General features: G+C 43.9%; 1 protein-coding gene across 12 annotated transcripts in view; it reads left to right on the forward strand.

Annotated features, from left to right (window-relative positions):
- Positions 1 to 24,718, forward strand: part of c2cd5 (C2 calcium dependent domain containing 5) — a 54,688-nt gene that overhangs the window by 14,842 nt on the left and 15,128 nt on the right. For 6 of the 12 annotated variants that reach the window (XM_042109413.1, XM_042109412.1, XM_042109419.1 and 3 more), the window contains 17 exons: positions 193 to 281; positions 3,197 to 3,305; positions 6,929 to 6,982; positions 9,759 to 9,873; positions 10,276 to 10,449; positions 11,658 to 11,849; positions 12,142 to 12,328; positions 16,813 to 16,977; positions 17,785 to 17,925; positions 18,044 to 18,107; positions 18,527 to 18,588; positions 18,776 to 18,874; positions 19,000 to 19,089; positions 20,080 to 20,167; positions 20,352 to 20,438; positions 20,663 to 20,698; positions 20,970 to 21,071. In XM_042109413.1, the coding sequence (XP_041965347.1) occupies positions 193 to 281; positions 3,197 to 3,305; positions 6,929 to 6,982; positions 9,759 to 9,873; positions 10,276 to 10,449; positions 11,658 to 11,849; positions 12,142 to 12,328; positions 16,813 to 16,977; positions 17,785 to 17,925; positions 18,044 to 18,107; positions 18,527 to 18,588; positions 18,776 to 18,874; positions 19,000 to 19,089; positions 20,080 to 20,167; positions 20,352 to 20,438; positions 20,663 to 20,698; positions 20,970 to 21,071 (1,854 nt within the window). The remainder of the gene's footprint in view (positions 1 to 192; positions 282 to 3,196; positions 3,306 to 6,928; positions 6,983 to 9,758; positions 9,874 to 10,275; positions 10,450 to 11,657; positions 11,850 to 12,141; positions 12,329 to 16,812; positions 16,978 to 17,784; positions 17,926 to 18,043; positions 18,108 to 18,526; positions 18,589 to 18,775; positions 18,875 to 18,999; positions 19,090 to 20,079; positions 20,168 to 20,351; positions 20,439 to 20,662; positions 20,699 to 20,969; positions 21,072 to 24,718) is intronic. The other 6 variants (XM_042109415.1, XM_042109420.1, XM_042109424.1 and 3 more) reach the window with 3 other exon arrangements.

Raw genomic sequence — 24,718 nt, forward strand, 5'->3', positions numbered from 1 at the left:
GAATTTGAGAAATGAGCAGTGAGGTTATGTATTAGGATGAGTGACCTAGGCGGTGACACTCTGCTCTAGTGAATCAAGCAGTAAGGTAGTACTTAGAGAAAAGTACGGTTGTGCGTTAATGAATGAACCAGTGAGGTTGTGATAAGTTTTTGAGGTAGTGAATTGAGAAGTGAGGTTGTGTTTCTCTCTCAGGAATGGGCAGTGGGGGAAGTGGAGGGAAGGAGGCTGGGCCTCTCAAGACTCTGCTGAGGCAGCAGACCCAAACAGCTCTGGAGCAGCGGGTAAGTTACACACCCACACACACAAAACACTAAACAGGAATACACTAAGCACACATATCAGAACAGGTTGTCCAGGCCTTGAGGATTGACGTCATTGCTAATCTTAGTTTTGGGCCAAGTACATTTAGCTTTGGTTTATCTATATCAGTGATCCCCAAACTAAGGCCCACCACCTCATTTTGGGTTGCCCCCCAAAACACATCCGTGGTATATAGCATTGAGCCCGCACAGGAGTATGACACAGTATACAGTATAACCTCCATAATTTCCCCCATTCATTCTCTATGGCGAGTCTTAACAGTACACATGTAATACTTTTTTTGTCCACTGGTGGTTGTTTTGGCGTTGTTTCGAGTTTGCCATTGAAAACGGAAAGAAATGTAGGCCTACCTGCAAACAATGTAGCAGCCTACCAAATGTGACAGATTGTATCGCTACAAATGACACATTTTTGTCTTCTGATGGCTACTGTATTTAAAAGGGTACTTAGTGACCATATCATGTAACTGTCATAGTTTGAGAACTTTAAATTATTTGTAGGATATTGCTTGTTCACAACTTGACCTGTGTATGCAAAGACTCAGAGTTCACCAATTTTGAATAAAATATACTTTTGGAAATGCTAAAGTATTTTATCAGTATTATTTCATTTGAGCTATTTCCATGTTAAACTACATTTTATATTGATATGGCATGATGGCACAGCTAACAATAGTATTAGATTATAATAGCCTATGATTAAATGTGATGGATTAATATTCAACTAAGGTAGACTGCTGTCACAGCACTAAGCTACTTGCGGTTACTGACATACTCCCAGTCTCTGGCCCTATCTTCGAGCCAGGCATAGCGTGCTGGCCCTCTGAAGAAAAGGTTTGGGGACCACTGATCTATATCATTGATTCAGATATTACAAAAACATAGAAACAATAGAACACATTTAGGAATTACTATTAAAACCCTATTGTAATAGTATTGCATGAGTTGGACAGTCAGCAATGAGAATGAATGTTCGGTATGGATGTAAAGTACTTCATGTGTGCAATTAATTGTATAATTTTTGTGATTTGGACATTTGGAGTGATACTGTAGAGCAAGTGGAGTGTGATTGTGATTGCAAAATTCAATGAATCAGTATGAATATCACTTGCATGAAATCCAATAGAGGATAGTGTAGGTGAGTAACTAACATTAAGTGCAGTATAAATAATGTCAGAATTGCCCCATCAGAAGGAGTGAATAATATGCCTCTTCATCCTCTCATTCTGCTGACATAGGGTTTCCCCACCTCTGGTGGGTTTGTGGGTACCAGGGTATGTGGACAAACCGCTTGGTGACCTTTGACCTTTTTCTTGTGTGTCCGATGTCACCTGTCATATTTCGTTCTGTTTGTTGTGTGTCTGATGTCCCTCTCAGAGAGTCTCTTCTGTGTTGCGATAGCGGGTCTGTTCACCTCACAGCATCTCTATCACGTTTGTCAGTCTGGAGATTTAGCATGTGTCTGTGTTGACCTAGATGTCCAACACTAGGCCACTCAGGCCACTCAGTGTCTTGTTCAGTCTTCAGTTAGATTTCACAGGACAGTCAGTTTATCATATGACTAGCTTTTAATGTATTCTAAGCTTCCATTGACACTCTTGTTACAATTGAAATTATATTAATCTGAATCATCAGATATCGTCAGTAATTACATCCAAGACGACACTCCTCCATTGACCTGTATGTATTTGATACAATGCCTCTTGAGGTACAAAGTGGTATAAGGAGAGGCCGTGAAGCTTGCTGGTTAGCATGCTAACATTAGTGGACACAGAGCTCAAGTGTTACATCAAAAAGGTTATTTCTTTATGTTCTGTTGCTATTTCTAGATGTACATTTTGACTGTTTTACATATCCTATACATTAAAACACTCAGGTATCTTAACAGATTTTACAGCTCTGACCAACTGCCTAGAACTCACCAAAAAACAATCCGCATGTTGCTCATGTAAGATAGCATCATGCTAACATATAGCTAGCATAGACCTTGTGGACTATTGCTGAACTGTTTCCTTTCCCTGTTTCTGGCCTGTCATTCTCATCTCCTGACGTGTATCCCTGGCATGGTGAATGCGGTTTGGTTTTCTCTCCCTCTGTTGGTGAAGATGATTCCTTCACTGTCTGAATGCTACCTGATGCACCTGAGAAGCAGTTTGAATGCTAACCGATGATGACAAAAGGGGAATGCTAACATGGCTACACATTACCTGCTGTGGTTTCACTAATGAAATTATAATGTAAATGTTAAATCGGTATCACCTACCAAGTGATGGCTAACTTGTCAAAACTGAATGGCTACTGTATATCTAAAGAGTGGCTAAAAACTGTAGATTACTACCTGTCATATCTACAAAAATACAACTGCTTTATTTAACCATATAGCCTACATATTGAAATGTTATAGATGAATCACACTACAGCATCACTGGTCACTGTAGTCAGTCCTCTTTCTGACAAGAAGGAATGTGAGGATAATAGCATTCAAATGAAATGTTGTGTAGGATGCTTGATGCCCCTGTAAGAATATATGAATGTTGTCTGATGCATTGCATGCTAGATGAAGGCAGTTTCCTCTCTGGAACCTTTGCCTGTGAAGTGGCTAGTAGCCAAATTAAATGGGTTGAAAGGAAAAGGATGATAACACAGTTTATGAAAAGCAAAACCTCTCACAACAGCACCCCTACCTGTAAAGTGGTGTAGTGGTTCTATGCTCATGATTTTTTTATTTTTTATGCAGAGTTCATGTTTTAAAATCAATAAAGTGTGTGTTGTTGTAAGTTTCTGTTTCTCAATGAAATTGATTTCCTAGGCTGTGCGACCTTGACCACAGTTGACCTTGACCTTGGATTGACCTTCCATGTACTTGTCTCCCCCAGGAGTTCCCTTTTTTCACCCTTACGTCTTTCCCTCCTGGCTTCCTGTTGCACGTTGGTGGTGTGGTCAGCGCCCGCTCTGTCAAGTTGCTTGACCGGATACACAACCCTGGTGAGTTTCACTTCACTTATTTACATTCACTCGCCTCTTTCATATGCACACATACACACATGAATTTACCCCCATAATAATGCATTGCAGTCACATGCAGACATACATAGTCACATCTACACACACACACACAGAATGGGATCACACACATTCAACCACTCAGCTGCTACCAAAGAGTGCCTGTCTTCTTCAGAGCCTCCTCAGGGCTGTTTCAGATGTTTCTCGACATCTCTAATGTCTTGATGTGACTGTGATGGACATACTAAGTGGGGTATTAATCAGCTGTATAGTTGTGTTATTGGTCAGTTATCATATTCAGTCTGTATTATCAGTAGTATAAAGTCTTCTCAGAATTTAGAGGTAGGATGTGTTATTTGTGTGGACCCTTGTGTGGATTTTTTTTATTATGGTTAGCTGCTTGGCTAGCTGTTAGCTGTTTTTAATTGTTTATAGTCAGTTTTGTTTTAGGGCCAGCAATGTTGTCAGTCAGTTGTAGTGTATAGGTGTGTATGTTGTCAGCATTACTATATAGTTGTGACTGACATCATCTGTATTGGGGTAGATTTGGAAGTGACAGAATCTATAGCTAGCTATACGTTACTATTAAAATACTGGAAAGGTTAGCTTCTCATATGCAAGTGTGTGTAGGTGTATATGTGTGAATGTGTGCATAAATGAATAATGTATAAATGTATAAATGAACATTCACATTTAGGTAATCAAATGTGGTCAAATTTAGCATAGTAAAGTCAGATTTATGTCAGAAAAGACTACAGAAAGTGAGCAAATCATTCTTTCTCTCAAATATAAAGTCTGAAGTCAGCTAAAAACCATGGTGTGCAATGGGTTTATTGTGTCAAGGCCATACACACACACACACACACACACACACACACACACACACACACACATGTACAAGCCTTTCATACAGGTAATTTAATAAAAAATTAGGTTGGCTGTCTCAAATGTGCATTTTTTTTAAGTATTAATACCAGTATCAAGGACCAATGGATATGTATTCTGTGTAAAAGAGGCATAGAGGCACTATTTAACTTGCCATACAGTGAATTACATCACTCCAAACACCAAATGCAACTGTCTTGGAACTTAAATGGATCAAGGATGTTTCTTCTGCTCTTCTGTTCAGCTGTATCACAAGTATCTTGTAGACAGAAGTTCCCAACTATAACATAAGATCAATGGTATGGCATCCCATAACTCTCTCTGTTACCTATCAAGTGTAAACAACTAGCAGGAATTGCTTGACCTCTGTCCTCAGATTGACAGGGCAGACCTTAGCCCAAACCAGGGTGAACCCATTGGATGTCCCTTTTAGTGAGGGACAGAGTATAGTAAGGCAGGGCCGCATCGGGGCTGAACCGAAGACTTTTGGAATGGAATACGATGCAACAATAAAACTGGAGAAATGTAAAAACAGACCTGGAGCAATTGTTTAGGGTTGCCTAGCAACATAAGTGACTTTGCTTACATTTCTGGAAAGAAAACTATCTACAGATATATAACAATTTAGCAAAATAATTAAGTATACTTAATGCTTCTTACAATTTTGTGACTTGTTTAAATCGTCGTTGCCAAGCACCGTTTTGAAGTTTCTAGCATTGTTAGCTAATGTCCCCGATATTACTACTCCAAATGGAAACAGAACACCAAGGCTATACACCTGTGTTTATTGGACAATTCCGGCAATTTTTCACATGGATCTCTGTTTCTCGAGGTCACCGAGTACTGTTGTTATGGGGAAAAAAACCCCGAAAACAATTGGTTTTACCTAGCTCGAGTTGCTGGAGCCAAACATGGGGCATGAACATGGGGGCTCATGAGCATGCCCCCAGAGTGTAGCACTGTAAAGCCTTGGGCCAGCCCCAGTCCTTAATGGAAATGAGCCACAATAGATACCAGTGTAGTGGTTATAAATTTAACCCTAAGGCAATGGTTATGGGCTTGCATAGATGAAGGTCAAGGTTTTAAAGTTGGGAAAAGGCTATCAACTTGGGTATGGGTAAAGGTTGACAAATTTTTGGTTTGTCTATGGGTTTGGGTTTGGACAAAGGTAAAGATTATGAGTATGGGAATGGACAGCGTTTAATGTTTTGGATTTGGGTTAAGGCTGTGGCTATGGGCCAGGGGAATGACAACCAGATGGGGTTACTGTGTTGGTTTCACTTCCAGTAGTATCAAGAATCCATTACACACCATTGTCCATGTTAGGTGTTTGTCATTCAAATAATTTATTGATGTCCCTGAGCTGTGAACTCGGGGTGTGTTGATTTTAGATTGTTCATTTTTGATTTTCCAACTCTTGCCCTCTTGCTAAAATAGAGTCTGTTGCACATGTGTATTAGACAGTATTCAAAACCACTGGTTTTAAATCTAGATAGGCTCAGGTGTTTAGTTTGTTAAAGATTTAGTAAGGATCGTAGTGAGGACATTTTTTGAGGAAGAGATAATGTTGGAATCCATAAGGACTTTGGTTGTGTTTGGTTTGCAGTAGTCTTGGATTGGACTTCTGTTGATGTTAGAAGAACTCATGTTGGCAAGTCTTCTGGATGTTGGCACCTGTGTTGATGTTTACACAGTCGCACATTTTGGCTAGAGGTATGGGGTTGGGGTGGAGTTCTGCAGAATTTTTGAGTTTGTGTGTGTGTGTTTGTGGTTTGTGTTCATCTGACATCAATCAAGTAAAGTTTCTTTTGGAAGAAATATATTTAAGCTACATTCATCTTCAGTAGCTCTAAGGTGAACTTGACTGAGTGAAACATCCAATCATAAATGGGCCATAATCTAGGCCCAATCTGCCAGTGATTATTTCACTGTCATCAATTGTGAAACTTACTGCCAAGTCATTTATTGGTAGTCTCAGCACTACAGTCTGCTGTGCCCCTTGCCTTTTTGCCAAGCCCTGCTAGCTAACTAGCTAACTTGGCCCATGCTAACTGACTGAAACCAAGCTAACATGATGCTAGCTAACACAAACGATCTCAACGAACCAAAGAACGTCAGTGGAACACAACCCATTTTGAGGATGTGTGTGTGTGTGTGTGTGCTCGCGTGCCGGTCGAGCTCTTGCTATGTAGTTGTACTGATCTAGACGAAATGCTGTACACTGTAGAGCGCTGCTGCATGCTCTGTCTCTATTTCTCTTTTTGCCTCTATGATTTCCCCTCTATCTCTCCGTCTACATCTCTCTCTATCTCCCTCTCTCTCTTGCTCTGTCCCTGTTTATTCCTCTTTCTGCTATCTCAATGCCCCACCTAGTTTAACCCCCCCCCCCCCCCCCCCCACACACACACACCCCCTTATTTCTCTGTCTCCTTCCCTCTCACTCTTTCTACCCCTTCTCCCTTGCTCTCTCATTCTCTCTTTCTCTCCTGCTCTCCTGTAGTGCCCTCTGTGATATTAACTCTCTTGTCTGTCTTTGCAGTTCCTGTGGAGTGGTGTCGTCCAGTGTTGTGATCTTGTTTGTCGTCTGTTGTTTTTCTCTGTTTCTTTTTCTCTATTTTTTCTGTTCTCTCTCTCTCTCTCTTTGTTTTCTTCTCTCTCTCTCTCTCTCTCTCTCTCTCTGCTCCTCTAACCGGTCTACTAATGTTGGGTTGTGATCGCAGCGTTGGGTAGCGGCAGATCTTACAAACTGCTAGACTGGAATAGTTGCCCTGCAGGTACCTAACTAAGACACATTGTGGCATAACGTTATCCTTCTGAAACTATGGCAGCTCAGTGAAGGACACTCTCCAGAGACACATGTACACACACATGCTGTGTGTTCCATATTTTCACTATAAGTAAGCCACACATCCAACTCACTCACAGACACACACACACACACACACACACAGATTGAGGTGCATCACCGCAAATTTGAAGACAAGTGTAGCTCAAGTTTTTCCTCAGCATTTTGTTCAGTGAGCTGCCATACCCTTTGCTGGTGTGAATGTTTGTGTGTTGGTGGCTGAGTGTGTGGGAGAGGAGAGAATAGTGTGTGTGTGTGTGCAGCATGCGCTGTCTGGCTGCTCTATCTCTGCTTTGGCTGTTCCTGCAACCTCACCCCAATTCCCCCCTTTTTCCAAACCCTGATCACATGTTTAGCTGTGTGACCAATCAAAAGGGGGGATAGAAGTAGGGCATTTCCTTGCCCTGCCTCTGTCTCCAGATAGACAGCTCTGACTCCACCCCTTTGTGGCTATTGTTGCTAAGCCAATAGATGAGTGATTTTCAGGAGGGAAAGAGAGAGAGAGAGAGGTAGGGAGAAATTGGAAGTTAGTTTATGCTCTGTTCTCTCTTTCTGCACAAAGTGCTGTTTGCTGTGTGGAATGGGCTGTCTGTCCTCTTCAGAGGGATTGGAGCTTGAGAAGGGGGTCCTCTAGTGTTGATGTTTGGTATAGCACTGGTAAAGAAGTACTATACATTTGGTATAGTACTAGGGCTATGGCCAAACCTCAACTCACAAGGGAGGAATTTCTGCACTGTCATATTGTGTGTGTGTGTGTGTTTGTGCGTTTGAAATGACAAAGGGGCATGTCTGGTCCATGATTGACAGGGTTGGGGAGGGGGCTTACAATGCAGGCAGGGGTGTGTGTGGGACTGGTTTGATTTGAGCAAATGTTGTGCTCCTAGTGTAGTGCACAACGCTACTCGTCACATTGAGCCGTCTCTTTAGGTTGGTGTTTTTATTGTTTCATAGATGCAATGACTGGTCATCAGACTTGACCAGGTGTTTAGAGTAGATTGTGGTAATTCTATTGTGGTAGTCACAATGCTGTGTGCTGCAAGAATGAGCTGAAGATAAATGAATAGGTTGGAGGGTGGTCGGGTAGAGAGAGAAATGAGCCGTGACCATAGTACACAGCTCAAATAAAATTAAGGGAACACTTACAGTTTTCCACAATTGTTAAAGCACATTTTTTGAAACCTTCCACCCTTTTCTCCATTCTCAAACTACATTCACAGAATGTCTGACAGTTCTTGCAAAATAAAACACTTGCCTCAAAAGTTTTACTTGTGAACCAAACAGTGTCAGAGTACTGATCCAGTGTATGATTGAAGTGTTCCCTTAATTTTTTTTGAGCAGTATACATTACACACATCACAGTAGCACACTGTAGCTCGTATAAGAACAGAATTAGCTATAAAACCTCAGTGTATTGACCTATAAATACTGAGCAAACCGCTAATGACAGCAAGTCGAGTTGGTGAGCACTTGTAGAAGCGTCCGTGCACAGATAAAAGTGAGTTAAACCGCTAATGACAGCAAGTGGAGTTTGTGAGCACTTGTAGAAGCATCCGTGCACAGATAAAAGGGAGTTAAACCGCTAATGACAGCAAGTCAAGTTGGTGAGCACTTGTAGAAGCGTCCGTGCACAGATAAAAGTGAGTTAAACCGCTAATGACCGCAAAACAAGTTGGTGAGCACTTGTAGAAGCGTCCGTGCACAGATAAAAGTGAGTTAAACCGCTAATGACAGCAAGTCAAGTTGGTGAGCACTTGTAGAAGCGTCCGTGCACAGATAAAAGTGAGTTAAACCGCTAATGTGAGTTAAACCGCTAATGACAGCAAGTCAAGTTGGTGAGCACTTGTAGAAGCGTCCGTGCACAGATAAAAGTGAGTTTCCCTGGGAAGTCTCATGACGTGCCATCATCCTCCTGGTGGAATAGCTGAGGAATGTTTGAATATTTAACTAATTAAAAACAAACAAGCAAATAAACCAGTCGCAGGAGGACATGTGCCTGCATGCTAGTGTTTGAGAGATGAATTACCTACCCCTAACATGGAGCTCTCCCCCTTTTTCTTAGCATCTACCTGTGTCTGTCTGTCTGTCTGTCTGTCTGTCTCTCTCTCTCTTTCTCTCTCTGTCTCTCTCTCTCTTTCTCTCTCTGTCTCTCTATCTGTATCTCTCTCTGTCTGCCTGTCTGTATCTCCCTCTCTCTCTATATATATATATATATACATATATTGTTCCTCCCGGCTCTCTGTTGGGGCGGTCCCACTCTGCAGTCTGCATGATAGTTCACTCATGAATTATTAATGATGTGGGTGGGGCAGCCAAAGGCGATGACATCACTAATGCTCCATCCTCATCGTCACCCTCCTTTACCCGAGTCAGCACGGAGCCCACTGTCTCATGAACAGTGTGTGTGTGTGCCTGTGCGTGTTTGTTTGGTTGACTGCCACCATGCAGACTACACACATAACTATTTCAACTATGTGTGTATGTCTGACTTGTGTGTGTGTGTGTGTGTGTGTGTGTGTTTGTATGGGTGGGTGGGGGGGGTGCGTGTATATATTTATATATATGAGTGATACCTGAGTAAATGTTTGCCAACCCATTGTAAGTTTCTAATGCTGGTTTGTCCATATTTATGTGTGTGATGGTGCGTGCTTTTATGTATGTGTGTGTGTGTGTGCGCACATGTGTATTTTTGGGTGTGTCTGCTGTAGATGAACCAGAGACACGTGATGCATGGTGGGAGGAGCTTCGCCAGGAGATCAAGTCTCACGCCAAAGCGCTTGGATGCCACGCGGTAGTGGGGTACAGCGAGTCCACAAGCATCTGGTACACACACACACACACACACACACACACACACACACACACACACACACACACACACACACACACACACACACACACACACACACAGTATAATACTCTCTGACACACAGACTCATATTCAACACACACACATACAAACATGCTCAATAGCACACACACACACACACACACACACACACACACACACACACACACACACAGTATAATACTCTCTGACACACAGACTCATATTCAACACACACACATACAAACATGCTCAATAGCACACACACTCACTCGCATACCTTAATGTTTATGTGATTTTTGTATCTCCAACTTTGACCTGTGTTTGTGTGTGTGTTTATGTGATTGTTGTATCTCCAACTTTGACCTGTGTTTGTGCGTGTGTGTGTTTTTCTTCAGCGAGGAGGTGTGTATTTTGTCGGCGGTGGGTACGGCTGCAGTACTGAACTGCCGGTTCCTACAGGATGGTTGTCTGGACGCGCTCACCGAACACAGGTTGTCACGGCAACTGCCCCTCTTTCCCTCCGGGTCAGACAAGGTCGAGTTTGATTTGGGTAGTTCAGCCTCACTAGGGTAGGTTACACACGCACACACACGCACACACACGCACACACACGCACACACACGCGCACGCACACACACACACACACACACACACACACACACACACACACATGCATACACACGCATCCCCCTTCTTTTCCCTTCAGAGTTCCCAACTAAACACTACCAATCTAGCCAGCGGTTTGTGTGTTTTTTTATGTGTGTGTGTGTGTGTGTGTGTGTGTGTGTTTGTCCGGCTGTTTCTGCCAAGCCAGCGTGTTAAGGTACTAACAGTATAGAGTGTGGATTTGAAATGCCTTTTTGAACTAGACACTTGTTAATACACTTAACTCACTAGAGGTTAGAGTAGCTTCTAAACTAAAATATGTAAAGAAACATCGAATGCAGGGGTGAGGTTGTAGACTGCAGCTGTTTAGGTGCAAACCTAGCTCATTCTGAAGACACTGCATATGTTTTTCCCTCATCAGAAGACAGGAATGTTAAGAGATGTGTGGAGGTTTGAGCAATAACTTCTTTTTATGAAGTATCTTTAAAAGCATTTTCAGGAAATGCCTGATCTAACAGTGCAGTGCACTGAACTAGATGTTAATGCTCTGTGTGTACTATTTGGTGTCTGTTAGTTTTCATTATGGTAGTGCTGATAGAGTACTGATTTATGGGGGGGGGGGGGGGGGTAATTCAATGGAAGATTATCTGAGTTTGTGTGAATGACTCTGAATGCTTGTGTGTGTGTATACACGGGTTTCCCGTTTACCAACAAAACTGGATGTGCGTGCGGCCGTGGGGCAGAAGATGCTTGGTGGCCGTCCACAACATTATAAACTTAACCTAAATAGTCGGCTGCTGTAAGCTACAATCTGATTTTTTTTGTATACCCCTGTTGTCTCTGATAATAACATCTCATTTCAGACTATATTTCAGAGTTTGCCGTTCATTTGCATTATTAATATAACATCGTATTTTGTCATTTTTTGGGGAAGAAATGCATTCCGTTAGGGATATTGAACATATTGAACATTCTCTAACCATTGTGATTTCGAATTGGTGCAGTTTTCAGCACAAAAACTAATTTTATTCTTTTAATGGACAGCACTGCTCTATGCTGTTCTATGGTGCTTTCTGCCTCTTAGTTGCGCACGCATGTTTTCGTGACGTTGCATAGAAATCCATGTATACGTGTTGATCTAAATTGACCGTTGTCTGTGTGTGTATGGCAGGTGCGAGGATCTGGCGCCCCCTGGCTGCGGCTTCTGTCACATTCCCTACGATGAGCTCAACATGCCGTTTCCAGCCCAGCTGTCCTGTTGCTACTGCTGCCGCAGGGCCAAGGTGCCGGATGTGCTCTTCACCACCATAGACCTACCCACGGAGGCCAGCATTCTCGGCAAGGGCTGCCTCATACAAGCCAGGTACACACACACACACACACACACAAGGGCGTAGACCTGCCCAGGGATGCCAGCATCACCAGCAGAGCTGCCTCATACAGGCCAGACACACACACACACACACATATACACACACACACACACACACACACACACTCACAGACACAGACACTCTTAGAGGCATAGACAAGCAGTTCACCATTGTAGACTTGTCCACAGTTGCCAGCATCACTGGGAAGAACTGCCTCATACATGCTGGTACACATACACACCACACACACATACACTGATGTTGTCTCTCTGTGTGTGTTAGGTTGTGCCGTCTGAAGAAGAAGGGTCAAGGCGAGGGCAATGCCACGTGCATCAGCAGCCTGCTGCCCTTCATGGAGTACGAGCTGCACACTCAGCTGCTCAACAAGCTCAAGCTGCGCGGCATGAACGCTCTCTTCGGCCTGCGCATCCAGATCAGCGTCGGAGAGAACATGCTCGTTGGCCTGGCGGTGAGTCTGTGTGTGTGTGTGTGTGGGGGGGGGGTTGAGGTTTTTAGGTTTGAGTGTTCGTGCGGGCTCCACAAACGTCCTTTTTGGCCTACTCATGCAAACCACCACCGTTGGAGAGAACATGCTTGTCGAACAGACGGTGACTGAGTGAGCGAGCGACCGACCGACCGACCGACCGACCGACCGACCGACCGACCGACCTACCTACCTACCTACCTACCTACCTACCTACCTACCTACCTACCTACCTACCTACGAACATCCCTTTTGGCTTACGCATGCAGACCTGTGGGAGAGACCTTTTTGGCTTACGCATGCAGACCTGTGGGAGAGAACAGGCGGGGAGCAAGCGAGTGAGCATCTAGGCCAGCATGGCAGAACAAATGCTTTTGTGTTGTTATGCGCGTCTGTATATGCATACACTTAGGTACGGATACATACTTCCATACCTTGTTTATTTTTCTTTGTTTATTTCTGGAACCTTCTGCAGCCACTAAACCCTCCTAACCGCAGTAATGAGTGTGTGTGTTTTTTACGTGCGTGTGTTTGTTTGTATGTATGTCTGGACACGCTCACCGAACACAGGTTGTCACGGCAACTGCCCCTCTTTCCCTCCAGGTCAGACAAGGTCGAGTTTGATTTGGGTAGTTCAGCCTCACTAGGTTAGGTCACACACACACACACACACACACACACATACATACACACACACTCGTGCACACAACCCCCCTTCTTTTTCCTTCAGAGCTCCCAACTAAACTTGTGTGTTTTTCACATGTGTGTGTTTGTGTTTGTACAGTTGTTTCTGCCAAGCCAGTGTGTTAAGATACTAACCTTATAGAGTGTGTTAAGATACTAACAGTATAGAGTGTGTTAAGATACTAACCTTATAGAGTGTGTTAAGATACTAACCTTATAGAGTGTGTTAAGATACTGATGGTAATTTTGATACCATAGATTTAATAGAGACCCAGTCAGACCAATAGTATGAAAAATCAGGAACAGAGTTTATTTACAATGATGCGCATCAAGGGAGAGACAGCTGCTCTAACTAGACAAGGAAATAGTTAGGGTTGAAGTATCCTTCCAGGCTGACGGGAGATTGGTCATCCGTTGGTCATCCCATCTCACGTGGACTACACTGAATCAGACTCTGATTAGTGGCAACCTGGCAATCCGGAGCAGATAGCTACTGACGCAGCCATGCAGAACAGTGAAACACTGCAAAGTCATAATATTCCTGCTTATCTCTAAATACAGTCACACACAGATATACACAGGGACAGTACAGATATCATACAGTCATTACATAGAATCATACTTTTAGTATCAAAGTGACCCACTAATGAGAAATGCAGAACATTAAATCACATATTGGAATATTGGGTATAATGCAGAACATTAAACCACATATTGGGATATTGGACATAATGTTCTATTCCACTTTCTCTCAGTCCCCCTTTTGCAGCCTTTATGGCTGGAACATTTAATTAAATAGTGTCACTATATAAAATATAAATGATTATACAATTGTTTCATTAAAGTTAGTCAGATCCAAATAAGCAGGTACATGACTAGATGCATGATTTAACTGATTTCTTCATAAGTCATGAAAAATAGCAATATAACAACTGCAGTGGGTGTGTTGTTAATAAACAGATGAACCTATTAGTTCAAAATTAGTTCAGTGTAGTGAAGTCAACATCAACAACCTCTCATCCTCCATGAAAGAAAAAGCTATCTTTAATCATGTAAGGGATAATGTATAGAACGCCGGTCATTATGGGGAAAATAAGTCCCGACAGGGCGAACCGGACCCCGATGCGCCAGCGGAGGGGTCTTGTTCGCCCTGAAGGGACTTATTTTCCCATAATGACCGGCGTTCTATACATTATCCCGCTTATTATACGGCTACTTGCCAAAATGAAAAAATAAACTCCACGATATGTCTCTTTACACTTAGCCTATTTGTTACCGTTTCGTTGTGGCTTTTGCTGAGAAACAAATAGTTTGCAACACACGCTGAACTTGAATCAAACATTCTTTAGAACACAGCTGATCAACCGTCTGCTTTCACTTTTGAATGAAGTTCCAATGCAAGAAGTGACCGGAATACTTGCGGAGTGATATGATCAGCAGCACAAAACCCGTTGCCATTGACAGCGGTAATTATATTTTTGCAGCGGTAATTACATGAATTTATTTTACCGTAGAATGTTGGGAAATCCCATTCAAGTCAATGGAGCGTTCTACTAACATTGTGAAGAGCCGTATAATAAAACTTGATACACTGCAAGAGCTAGCTGTCTATGTTATCAGACTACTCTTAATCAGACTCCCCCTTAGTGGCAACCTGGCAATCCGGAGCAGATAGCTACTGACGCAGCCATGCAGAACAGTGAAACACTGCAAACTCATAATATTCCCGCTTATCTCTAAATACATAGTCACACACAGATATACACAGGGACAGTACAGATATCATACAGTCATTACATAGAATCATACTTTTAGTGTCAAAGTGACCCACTAATGAGAAATGCAGAACATTAAACCACATATTGGAATATTGGGCATAATGTTCTATTCCACTTTTTCTCAATACTAACCTTATAGAGTGTGTTAAGATACTAACCTTATAGAGCGTGGATTTGAAATGCCTTGTTGAACTAGACATCACTCTGTTAATACACTTGACTCACTAGATGTTAGTCATTTTTACAAATCAGAATACTAGCCCCATAGCTTTAAAGTCAAAGTCAAAGTCAAAGTCAAAGTCAGCTTTATTGTCAATTTCTTCACATGTTCCAGACATACAAAGAGATCGAAATTACGTTTCTCTCTATCCCACGGTGAAGACAAGACATATTTTACCAATTTAAGTCCACAGACAAACATAACATTCAAGTAAACAAAAAAGTAAGTAAATAAGAGGGCACATATAATAATGAAAAAAATAAGAGCAGCAAAATTTGGTTTAAATTGTGCATAGACAGTCAATAAAATACTAGTGCAAAGTCAGGCCAATAAAAGGCTTGGGTAGTTCTGTTTGACCTAAGTAAGAAAGAAAGTGACATAGTGGTGCAAGTTATGTAAGAGCAGCAGAAGTGTTGTGTTTTCAGGACAACAACAACAAGTTGTAAAGTGTGCAAGTGGAGTAGTGCACGCGGCCATTGTGGGTCCAATGTCCAGGATGTTATGTAGCTGAGGGTGGAGGGGGGAGAGGAGGGAGAGAGTTCAGCATCCTTACAGCTTGGTGTATGAAGCTGTTGGTGAGTCTGGTAGTGCGGGAGCGCAGGCTTCTGTACCTCTTCCCAGAGGGCAGTAGATCGAACAGATTGTGAGCGGGGTGACTTGCATCACTCACAATTTTGGTCGCCTTGCGGGTGAGGTGGGTGGTGTAAATGTCCTAACCAACACTGTGTGTGTGTGTGTGTGTGTGTGTGGGGGGGGGGGGCGGCATAGCTTTAACCAACACTGTGTGTGTGTGTGTGTGTGGGGGGGGGGGCGGCATAGCTTTAACCGCTCAGTTCAGACCAAAGGTGCAACTAGTCCACTTGAAATCAGCAACTTGCTGCAGCAGAGTGTTCTAAAACCGGAGTTTCAAACCGCAGGGATAGCTTACAACAGCAAGTGCGGCTCAACGGCAAGTGGGGTTGTTTTGTTTTTTTTTTGTTTTGTTTGTTTGCTTTGCCCCCTATGCATCTAGTTGCGCCATTGCCCTCTCCTCATCACACTGCATATGGGGATACCTGGGAAACTAACACTACACATAAAACTACAAGAAAAAAGGATTGATAAAACAAAAACTGAACAGACAGGTGAGACAGACAAGAGACCGCGTAGGATCTTGCTGGACGGATGCTAGCTTCCTGCGTCAATTCAGTGACTCAGGTGCTAACTGTGTGTGTGCGTGCTTACGTGCAATGAAAGTCCTATGGGGCCTGCATACTGGCTTGTCATATCTGAGAGAGATTGAGAGTGTGAGTGAGAGTATGTGTGTGTGTGTGCGCATTAATGCACTTGTTTGGTTGTTCAATGGCTGTAATGTGCAGTGGAACAAGGTTATTATGCATATGAAGTGTGTGTGTGAGTGTGCATTTGTTTAGTTTTATCGGTCTTGTGCACGAGGCCTTCATGCCGAGGACAGCTGCAAGAGTGTATGTGTGCTTGTGTGAGTGTTTGTACACGTCTTCAAGAGTGTACGTGTGCTTGTATGAGTGTCTGTACACGTCTTCAAGCGTGTATGTGTGCTTGTATGAGTGTCACGTCTGCAAGAGTGTACTGTATGTGTGCTTGTATGAGTGTTTGTACACGTCTTCGAAAAGGTACTCTGGTGGGATTCTGTGTACCTTATTTTTCTCTTCATATTTTGTTTTACAAAGGAAAAACCCATTCCTAATGTAGGCTCAATGTATGCGTGTGTTTTACGCTCATGTGTCTGTCTCTGTGTGTGTGTGTGTGTGTGTGTGTGTGGACTGCAGTCGGCGACAGGTGTGTATTTGTCTGCACTGCCGTGTCCAGGAGGGATCCAGATAGCAGGAAAGGCCCCAGGAGACCTGAGCTACGAGCAGCACGTTTCCAACATGCAGCGCAAGATCAATGACACCATCAACAAGAACCGAGAGCTCTACCACATCAACCCCCCTGTGAGTTAGACCTATATGCACGCACACACACACACACACACACACACACACACACACACACACACACACACACACACACACACACACACAGAAGAATAACCTCATCTGCGAGAGCAACCCATCCGTGATGGATTATGCTATACACACATACACACAAGCATTCATACATACAACGTGAGGAGAAACCAGTAACACTGACATCAATCCACTGTTGAGTCTCTCTCTGTCTCTGGCATGCAAGCAAAATGCCAATCAGATTATCTGAAAGTGACTGGCAAGAGATTGGAATCAGATTTATGGAAACCTCAAATCTGTGTTACTTGAAGGCAGTGGGTTCTCTACAGGTGGATAACGTGGGCAGTTTGTGGGCAGCCGTGGCCCACTGGTTAGCACTCTGGACTTGTAACCGGAGGGTTGCCGGTTCGAGCCCCGACCAGTGGGACGCGACTAAAGTGCCCTTGAGCAAGGCACCTAACCCCTCACTGCTCCCCGAGCGCCGCCGTTGTAGCAGGCAGCTCACTGCGCCGGGATTAGTGTGTGCTTCACCTCACTGTGTGTACACTGTGTGCTGTTTGTGTTTCACTAATTCACCGATTGGGTTAAATGCAGAGACCAAATTTCCCTCACGGGATCAAAAAAGTAAATATACTATACCATACTATACTATACTATACTACTATAACGTTGCCTGTTGTCCCTGTACCATGTCCATTTGAGGTGCCCGCTAATGTGGCTATGTGCCTGTCCCGTTGGGTGCATCTGAAAGTGTCTCGCTTGTGTGTGTGTGTGTGTGGGCGTGCATTGCAGGAGGTTGTTGAGGAGCTGATTGGCTCTCCCATCCCTGAGCCTCGCCAGAGGTCCCGCCTCTTCCGCTCGCATTCCGAGAGCTCAGACGAGCTGTCCGAGATCGACCTGTCCCACGGCAAGAAGGATGCCTTCGTCCTTGAGGTGTGTGTGTGTGTGTGTGTGTGTGTGTCCATTGGTCAGTTTTTCCACAGCTTTCTTTAATGTTTGTGTGTGTCATCAAGAACTTTGTGTGTAACATTTCTGGTGTGTGTTTGTGTAGATTGATGACACTGATGCTGTGGAAGACATTCACTCCCTCCTGACTGATGCCCATACTCCTCCAGGTACACACACACACACACACACATACACACACGCATGTGCACACACTCACACACACACACATGGACACACACACACACACACACAGACATGTGGACACACACAAACACACACACACACTCACACACTCTCTCTCACTGGGGGCAGCAGTGGCCTACTGATTAGGTCTTCAGGCTTGTAACCAGGTTGCCGGTTCAGTTATCAGAAAAGTTCACTTGTCATGTTTGTGTGCTATTCGAATGAGTCCTACCTGTATGCAGGAAGCAACTTTGTCAAGTTCCAGTTGTTAGAGATAAGAAATTCTGTTTAATCTCCTAAACAACTAGTATATGAAAAGGCATCATTAGTTGACAGTGCTGCAGGCGTGGCAGTGTTCTCTGGTTTCATCCATGTTTTAGTAAGTGTTTGTGTTCTCTCTCAGGATTCTTCAGTTGTAACACAGAGATCATGCCTGGGATATACAACTGGACGTCAGGACTCCAGGTGAGGTCCTCACACACTGGACAACACACCCTACAAACACAAGCACAAGCCCCTCTCCCTCCACCCTAATGCACTCTCTCTCACATGGTCACCTAGGGGACTTGACCAACTGGAACTGTGTTCAGCAAATGTTGCCTTGTCATAGTGTTTTATAATTGAAATGTAAACACATTCCTGCCCATCGTAGATGTTTTCCTCCGTGAGGGTGTTCCGCCTGAGCAATGTCAACCTGACCAATCAGGGACTCAACAAAATCTTCAGTGAGTTGTGTGAGAATTTGCTCAAGGTGAGTCTTTACTCCCCCCCCCCCCATCGTGTTCTTTACATCACCACCGATCTCTCCAACTTTGTGTCTCTCTTAGAGGTGCTTTGACTTTGTTTTGAACTGTTTGTGTGGATGCCTCCCTGTAGAGTCTCTACTTCAAGCTGCGCTCAATGGTTCCCTGCTGTCTGTGCCATCTCAACTTCACCGTTGCCGTACCAGAAGACGAACTTATTCAGGTCTGTGAACAAAGGCCTGCAGATGCCAGCAGCCTGTGCTATGTGTGTCTGTGCATGTTTTGGTGACCATGACAACAATATATGTATATGAAGAGTTCAGATGCAAAACCCTCTAAATGCCACCTATGTCAAAAATGAGATAAAGATGGTGAGGGGATGCTCTCCACACATAGTATACGCTAATCAAATAATTTAACTTCTAAACCCACTAAATACCACTCCTTTCCTGGTCTGAAATATCGATTTATAGGCAAAAACCTATAGGAGACTGAATTTAAATGCTCATTTAAAAGAAAAGTGGTCAGACGGATTTAGAGGGTTTTGCATCTGAACTCTTCATATGTTGTACATGAATTTTGCTGTCTGGGGCCTATTGCACAAAAGCAGAATTAAGACATCCGGGGTAAGTTACTGAGCTGCGCTCAATGAATCCAAAACAAGAGCGTACAGGCTTAATTGGTTGCACAACGAGCAAGCCAGGATGAGCCAACACGGATTCATCAAGCCAGGTGAAACCTATCCTGTAAAAGTTAATTAATGATCACAAAAGTTTAAATAATGACAGTGGGTCTAGTTATATGTGATAACAATGTGTAGTGGGCAGTGGAATAACTATTGATTTCCGTTTGTGGTGACTGCTGACTGAGATAAGGGATGAGATTAAATAGATCCTGGAACTTAGCCTGGTCTGGAGCAGGCTAGCTCCACAGAATAAATCGCCATGGTGACTTACAGTATACCATAACATATTCTGCTGCCCACTATCCCCCTTTTGTGCAACCGGATCACGGATAAATTGAGCCAGGATAACCAAGATATCCCGGCTTAATCCCTTATCCTAGTTTTGTGCAATAGGGCCCTGGTTGTGGGTGACATCTCAGTCTTTAATGGCTGTGTATGGCAAGTTGTGTGTGAGATCTGAGTGTTGATTGGTTGTTTATGAGAAGTTGGGGGGGCCAGATCTGAGTGTTGATTGGTTGTTGTTGGCAGGTTGCTGTGACTGCTGTAGCAATGAGCTTTCACAAAGATCAGATTCAGGACAGCAACAAGTCTGGTGATGATCGCGCTCCAATGAAAGGTAATGCTGTGTGTTTGGTTGTGTGTCTGTTCTCGGGCTGGGAGAACTCGTTAAGCTTTTTGGGAGATCCAGAGTGAATGAGGTTTACATTGAGGTTGAGATGTTTACTTTGTGGGTGGGTGTGTGTGTGTGTGTGTGTGTGTGTGTGTGTGTGTGTGTGCGCGCGCTGCTCTTGCTCCAACAGTCATTACTGAAAATGAGGAGCAGCTTCAGTTTCCTCTGGAGCTCAGTGCAGAGAACCCTCAGCCCCTCAGCTCCGCCAAGAACTCAGGTAACACACACACACACACACACAGAGAGTTATACACATCCCTACAGCACAGTACACACATATTGACACACACACACACAGATGTAACGCATATTCTTTTACCCATCACCATCCCGCTGGACCTTTTATATGTTACCTGGGTTGACAGCCGTTTTCCTTCTTGTCCATAATACCTTGAGCTGATCTTGTTTTTGCACTTTATTGTGTGTGTGTGTGTTCCACAGGGCCCTCAGACGGCTCCGCTGGTGGCCTGGCTAGAGGTAAGTGTGTCCGGTGCGAGCCGGTGTGGTACGGTGCGTTTCCATAGAGACGCTGGTGTGTTTAATTGGAGGTAGTTTGGGCTTGAGAGCGGCGGCAGCCATTTTACCCTCCTGTGTTTTTTCTGTTCTCTTCCTGTTCCTCTGTCGTCTGTCCTGTCCTATTCTCTTCTGTTTGTCTCCCTCTGTGTGTGGGCCTCTGTGCGTGCGTGCGCGTGTGTGTGTGTATGTATGTATGTGTGCGTGCGTGCGTGCGTGTGTGTGTTTTTTCCAGCTCCCTCAGTTGATTACAGTTCCTTTGCAGACAGATGCAGCTCGTGGATAGAGCAGCTTAGACTGAAAGCTCACACCATAAGACGCGGATCAATAAAGACAAGTAGGAGCACTGTAGTTAAACACACACACACACACACACACACACACACAGAGCTCACACCATGAGCACCAAGATGTGTGGGAGCACTCAATGTCACTCACTCTCTCTCGATTTAACAATTGGTTCTCGTATATCCTATTCATTCGTCAGTTCACCCCCACCACTCTCATGTCTATGCACACTCCCACACATGTACTTACTAATCTATTCTTAGCACACATGCTGTCCCTCTGTCTTACACACACACACACACACACACACTGATTATCGCACGCTTTCTCTCCTCTGCTGCTGGGACTGGAGTCTCGATGCCTTTTTGTGGCACATGCAGGTTATGACAGTGTGATTGGTTGGTAGAAATTGTGATCAGTAGATCCACCTTCCAGAACAGGGTGCTGTGCAACACCTTCACGGCTGATGCAGAAGTCCAACCCCACACACACACACGTACTGCTACAGTGAGTACTTGCTACAAAATGTACAACAGTGCAGGATACTGTTGAATTGACCTCCTAATTCCAGTTCACATTACCCATCTGACCAGGCATACAGATTAGCCCATGCACTCATAAGGTCTCAACTAGATGGTGGTGTTGAGCCCTTACTGTTTGGTGCAGCTTTTAACTCCAGTGGGACTCTCCGGAACAGCAAGCCTGGAAAAACACGCAGGGACACTGGAATGTGTCATAGTCTTCACAGTGTCCATGTGTGGGTTCTTACACACATGTCACAAGGCCTTGACCTTTATTACATCTAGCAGTTACTCATTAGAGTGTGTGTGTGTGTCTCTGTGTGTGTGTCTCTGTGTGTGTGTGTGTGTGTGTGTGTGTGATGGTATCAATAGCCATTTGATTTTCATTTTGAAGGTGTTGCCTAGCATTCTATTGTGGCAGCTGGACAGAAGTGTGTCATCCCTGTAGCCTAACACACACACACACACGCATATACAGTATACATACACACACACACATTCATACACACAACCCCCACAGTGAGCCACATCAGGACAGTGATGGGCTCGGAATTGGAACAGAGAAGTTTTCAAACATACAGTTGTGTATGTATTCAGGTGGGGGGAGCTGTGTATCTTTGTGTGTGTGTGCATGCATGAGTGTTTGTATACGAGAGACTTTTGAGTATCAGTGTGTAAGTAGGCCCAAAGGTAGGTCTGGTATGCATGTTTGGAAGACTGAAGAAAGCGTGTGACTTCTGCTGGCGTAGTGTGTGTGTGTGTGTGTGTGTAGGTTTGATTTTGGGTGGTGTGGGAGTGTTGAGGGTGAATAGATTCACTTGTGAATGGGAATGCATGGGCACTCTCATCAGAACTAGCTAGTTAGCATGACTGAGATGTTGCCTGGTGCGTTAGCATGCCTACCTACTGCCACTTACTACAACTACAACTCTAGTCTTGATTCCTGCAGATGCTGCTATCTAAAACGACTTACATAAACTGCACAGGAATGCAATATAATGGAATATGCTGTGAATATGACACATCCTGTGTGATATTCTATCAGCAAAGTTACAACAACACTGGAGTGTTGCCTAGTCCTGACGCATCTTGAGTCATGAAAAGAGTCTTGGTTTTATCAGCTTTTTGTGATTTGGACAGTGAGTAGGCATCACATTTTGCTAGTATTCTCAATTCTCATTGTTGTGAAAGTGCATGTGAAGGAGTCTAATCCACTGGGTTAGTACACCACCGTGTGCGTCGTGGGTGAATTCAGAATCTTTTGCCATGCGGTTTTGAGGATGATTTGTAGAGCTTTTGTAGTCAGAACACAAATATAAACCCCCCTAGAGCTTCAATAATGATGTAATTCTAAAGTGAAATACGTTCTCACGGTCCACTGTTCAGGAAATGAATCCATACTTAAGTGCATTAAATTAATCCTAAAGACTTTTAAAAACATAGTCTTCATAGCCATATTCTGTTTTTCATCTCTTTAGAATTATTTCATTTTAGTGGCTCTAAAAGATCTTTCTATTGACTGAGATTTCATTAAGATGTCTCTTTGCTTTGAGCTTGTTTTGGTTTGGTTGGGCTGGGTTGAATATGCCATTTCCTGTGCATGTGTTGATTGGTGTAAAGCCAGCGGACCCCATAAACAGTGCACTGATTGGCCAGCGGACCTCATAAACAGTGCACTGATTGGGTAGAGGGCAGGGGTGGACTGGTAAAAAAAAGTTACTCAGGAATTTGCTGTTACATGACTTAAACGAGTCAACAAATCGCTCATTCATTTGTGATGTTTGTGTTTGGATAATATGTAGGTCTAAAATGATGAATGGTGGCTTTCCTCCTGACAAAGTTTAAACAGAAAGTTTAAAAGTAAACTCAAAGCAAATAAAAAAAAAAACAGTCTACAGTGGCTCCTTCAAAATGTCCCTGTCTTTACTAAATATGCATAAAACAGACATAATTTGGACTGCCTGCCGCCAAATATTTATGTTGTAGCTCGTTCATAACATGCAGTATACAGCAAGTACCGTAACTTGCCATTCTGCAGCAATTAACTTGATTGTCCCACGGTGCCGTTCTGCAGAGGACTGTAGCATTGAGATCCCAGTCTCCAACAAACATACTGCAGCGGGACTGTAGCATTGAGATCCCAGTCTCCAACAAACATACTGCAGCGGGACTGTAGCATTGAGATCCCAGTCTCCAAACATACTGCAGCGGGACTGTAGCATTGAGATCCCAGTCTCCAACAAACATACTGCAGCGGGACTGTAGCATTGAGATCCCAGTCTCCAACAAACATACTGCAGCGGGACTGTAGCATTGAGATCCCAGTCTCCAAACATACTGCAGCGGGACTGTAGCATTGAGATCCCAGTCTCCAAACATACTGCAGCGGGACTGTAGCATTGAGATCCCAGTCTCCAACAAACATACTGCAGCGGGACTGTAGCATTGAGATCCCAGTCTCCAACAAACATACTGCAGCGGGACTGTAGCATTGAGATCCCAGTCTCCAAACATACTGCAGCGGGACTGTAGCATTGAGATCCCAGTCTCCAAACATACTGCAGCGGGACTGTAGCATTGAGATCCCAGTCTCCAACAAACATACTGCAGCGGGACTGTAGCATTGAGATCCCAGTTTTAAAGGAGCACAGCTGCACCTGGCATGACTGCACCTGCTCCTTCGATCTTCCTGCTGTTCCACTGCCCTCTTCGTATGCGGACGACACTGTCAATCAATCAGGGAGTTTTGCATGCTTAGCAGCTTCTGTCAGCAGAGCCTTTTACCGTTAATGCCACAGGCTTTCCAACCACCTAGTGTAGGGCGTACTTCAGTCCTGATGGCAGAAGCCAATTTAGTGGGTGACACTGCTGAATTGACATTAACTGAACCCAGAGCCATGCTCGTGAAGCAACTCTGCAGAAGGCAGGCATTTGTGCATGTCGATATAAAGGGTTAGCCTGGAGATTCCAACCCTGGTAATCTAGAAAGATTAAGGGTCTGGCCACGAATAATGTAATGGCCCAACTCGAGGGGCAGCACCAAGCATGCATTTGAAAATCTCACTGCACGCAATTGGATAAGACTATACGACCAATGTTTACTGACCGATTCCGGACTTTGACACAATTGGATAACACTATGACTGTCATCTGTTTAGCTCGCCTTTGGCCCGCC

Source organism: Alosa sapidissima, chromosome 11, assembly GCF_018492685.1.
Source record: "Alosa sapidissima isolate fAloSap1 chromosome 11, fAloSap1.pri, whole genome shotgun sequence".
Taxonomy (NCBI): domain Eukaryota; kingdom Metazoa; phylum Chordata; class Actinopteri; order Clupeiformes; family Clupeidae; genus Alosa; species Alosa sapidissima.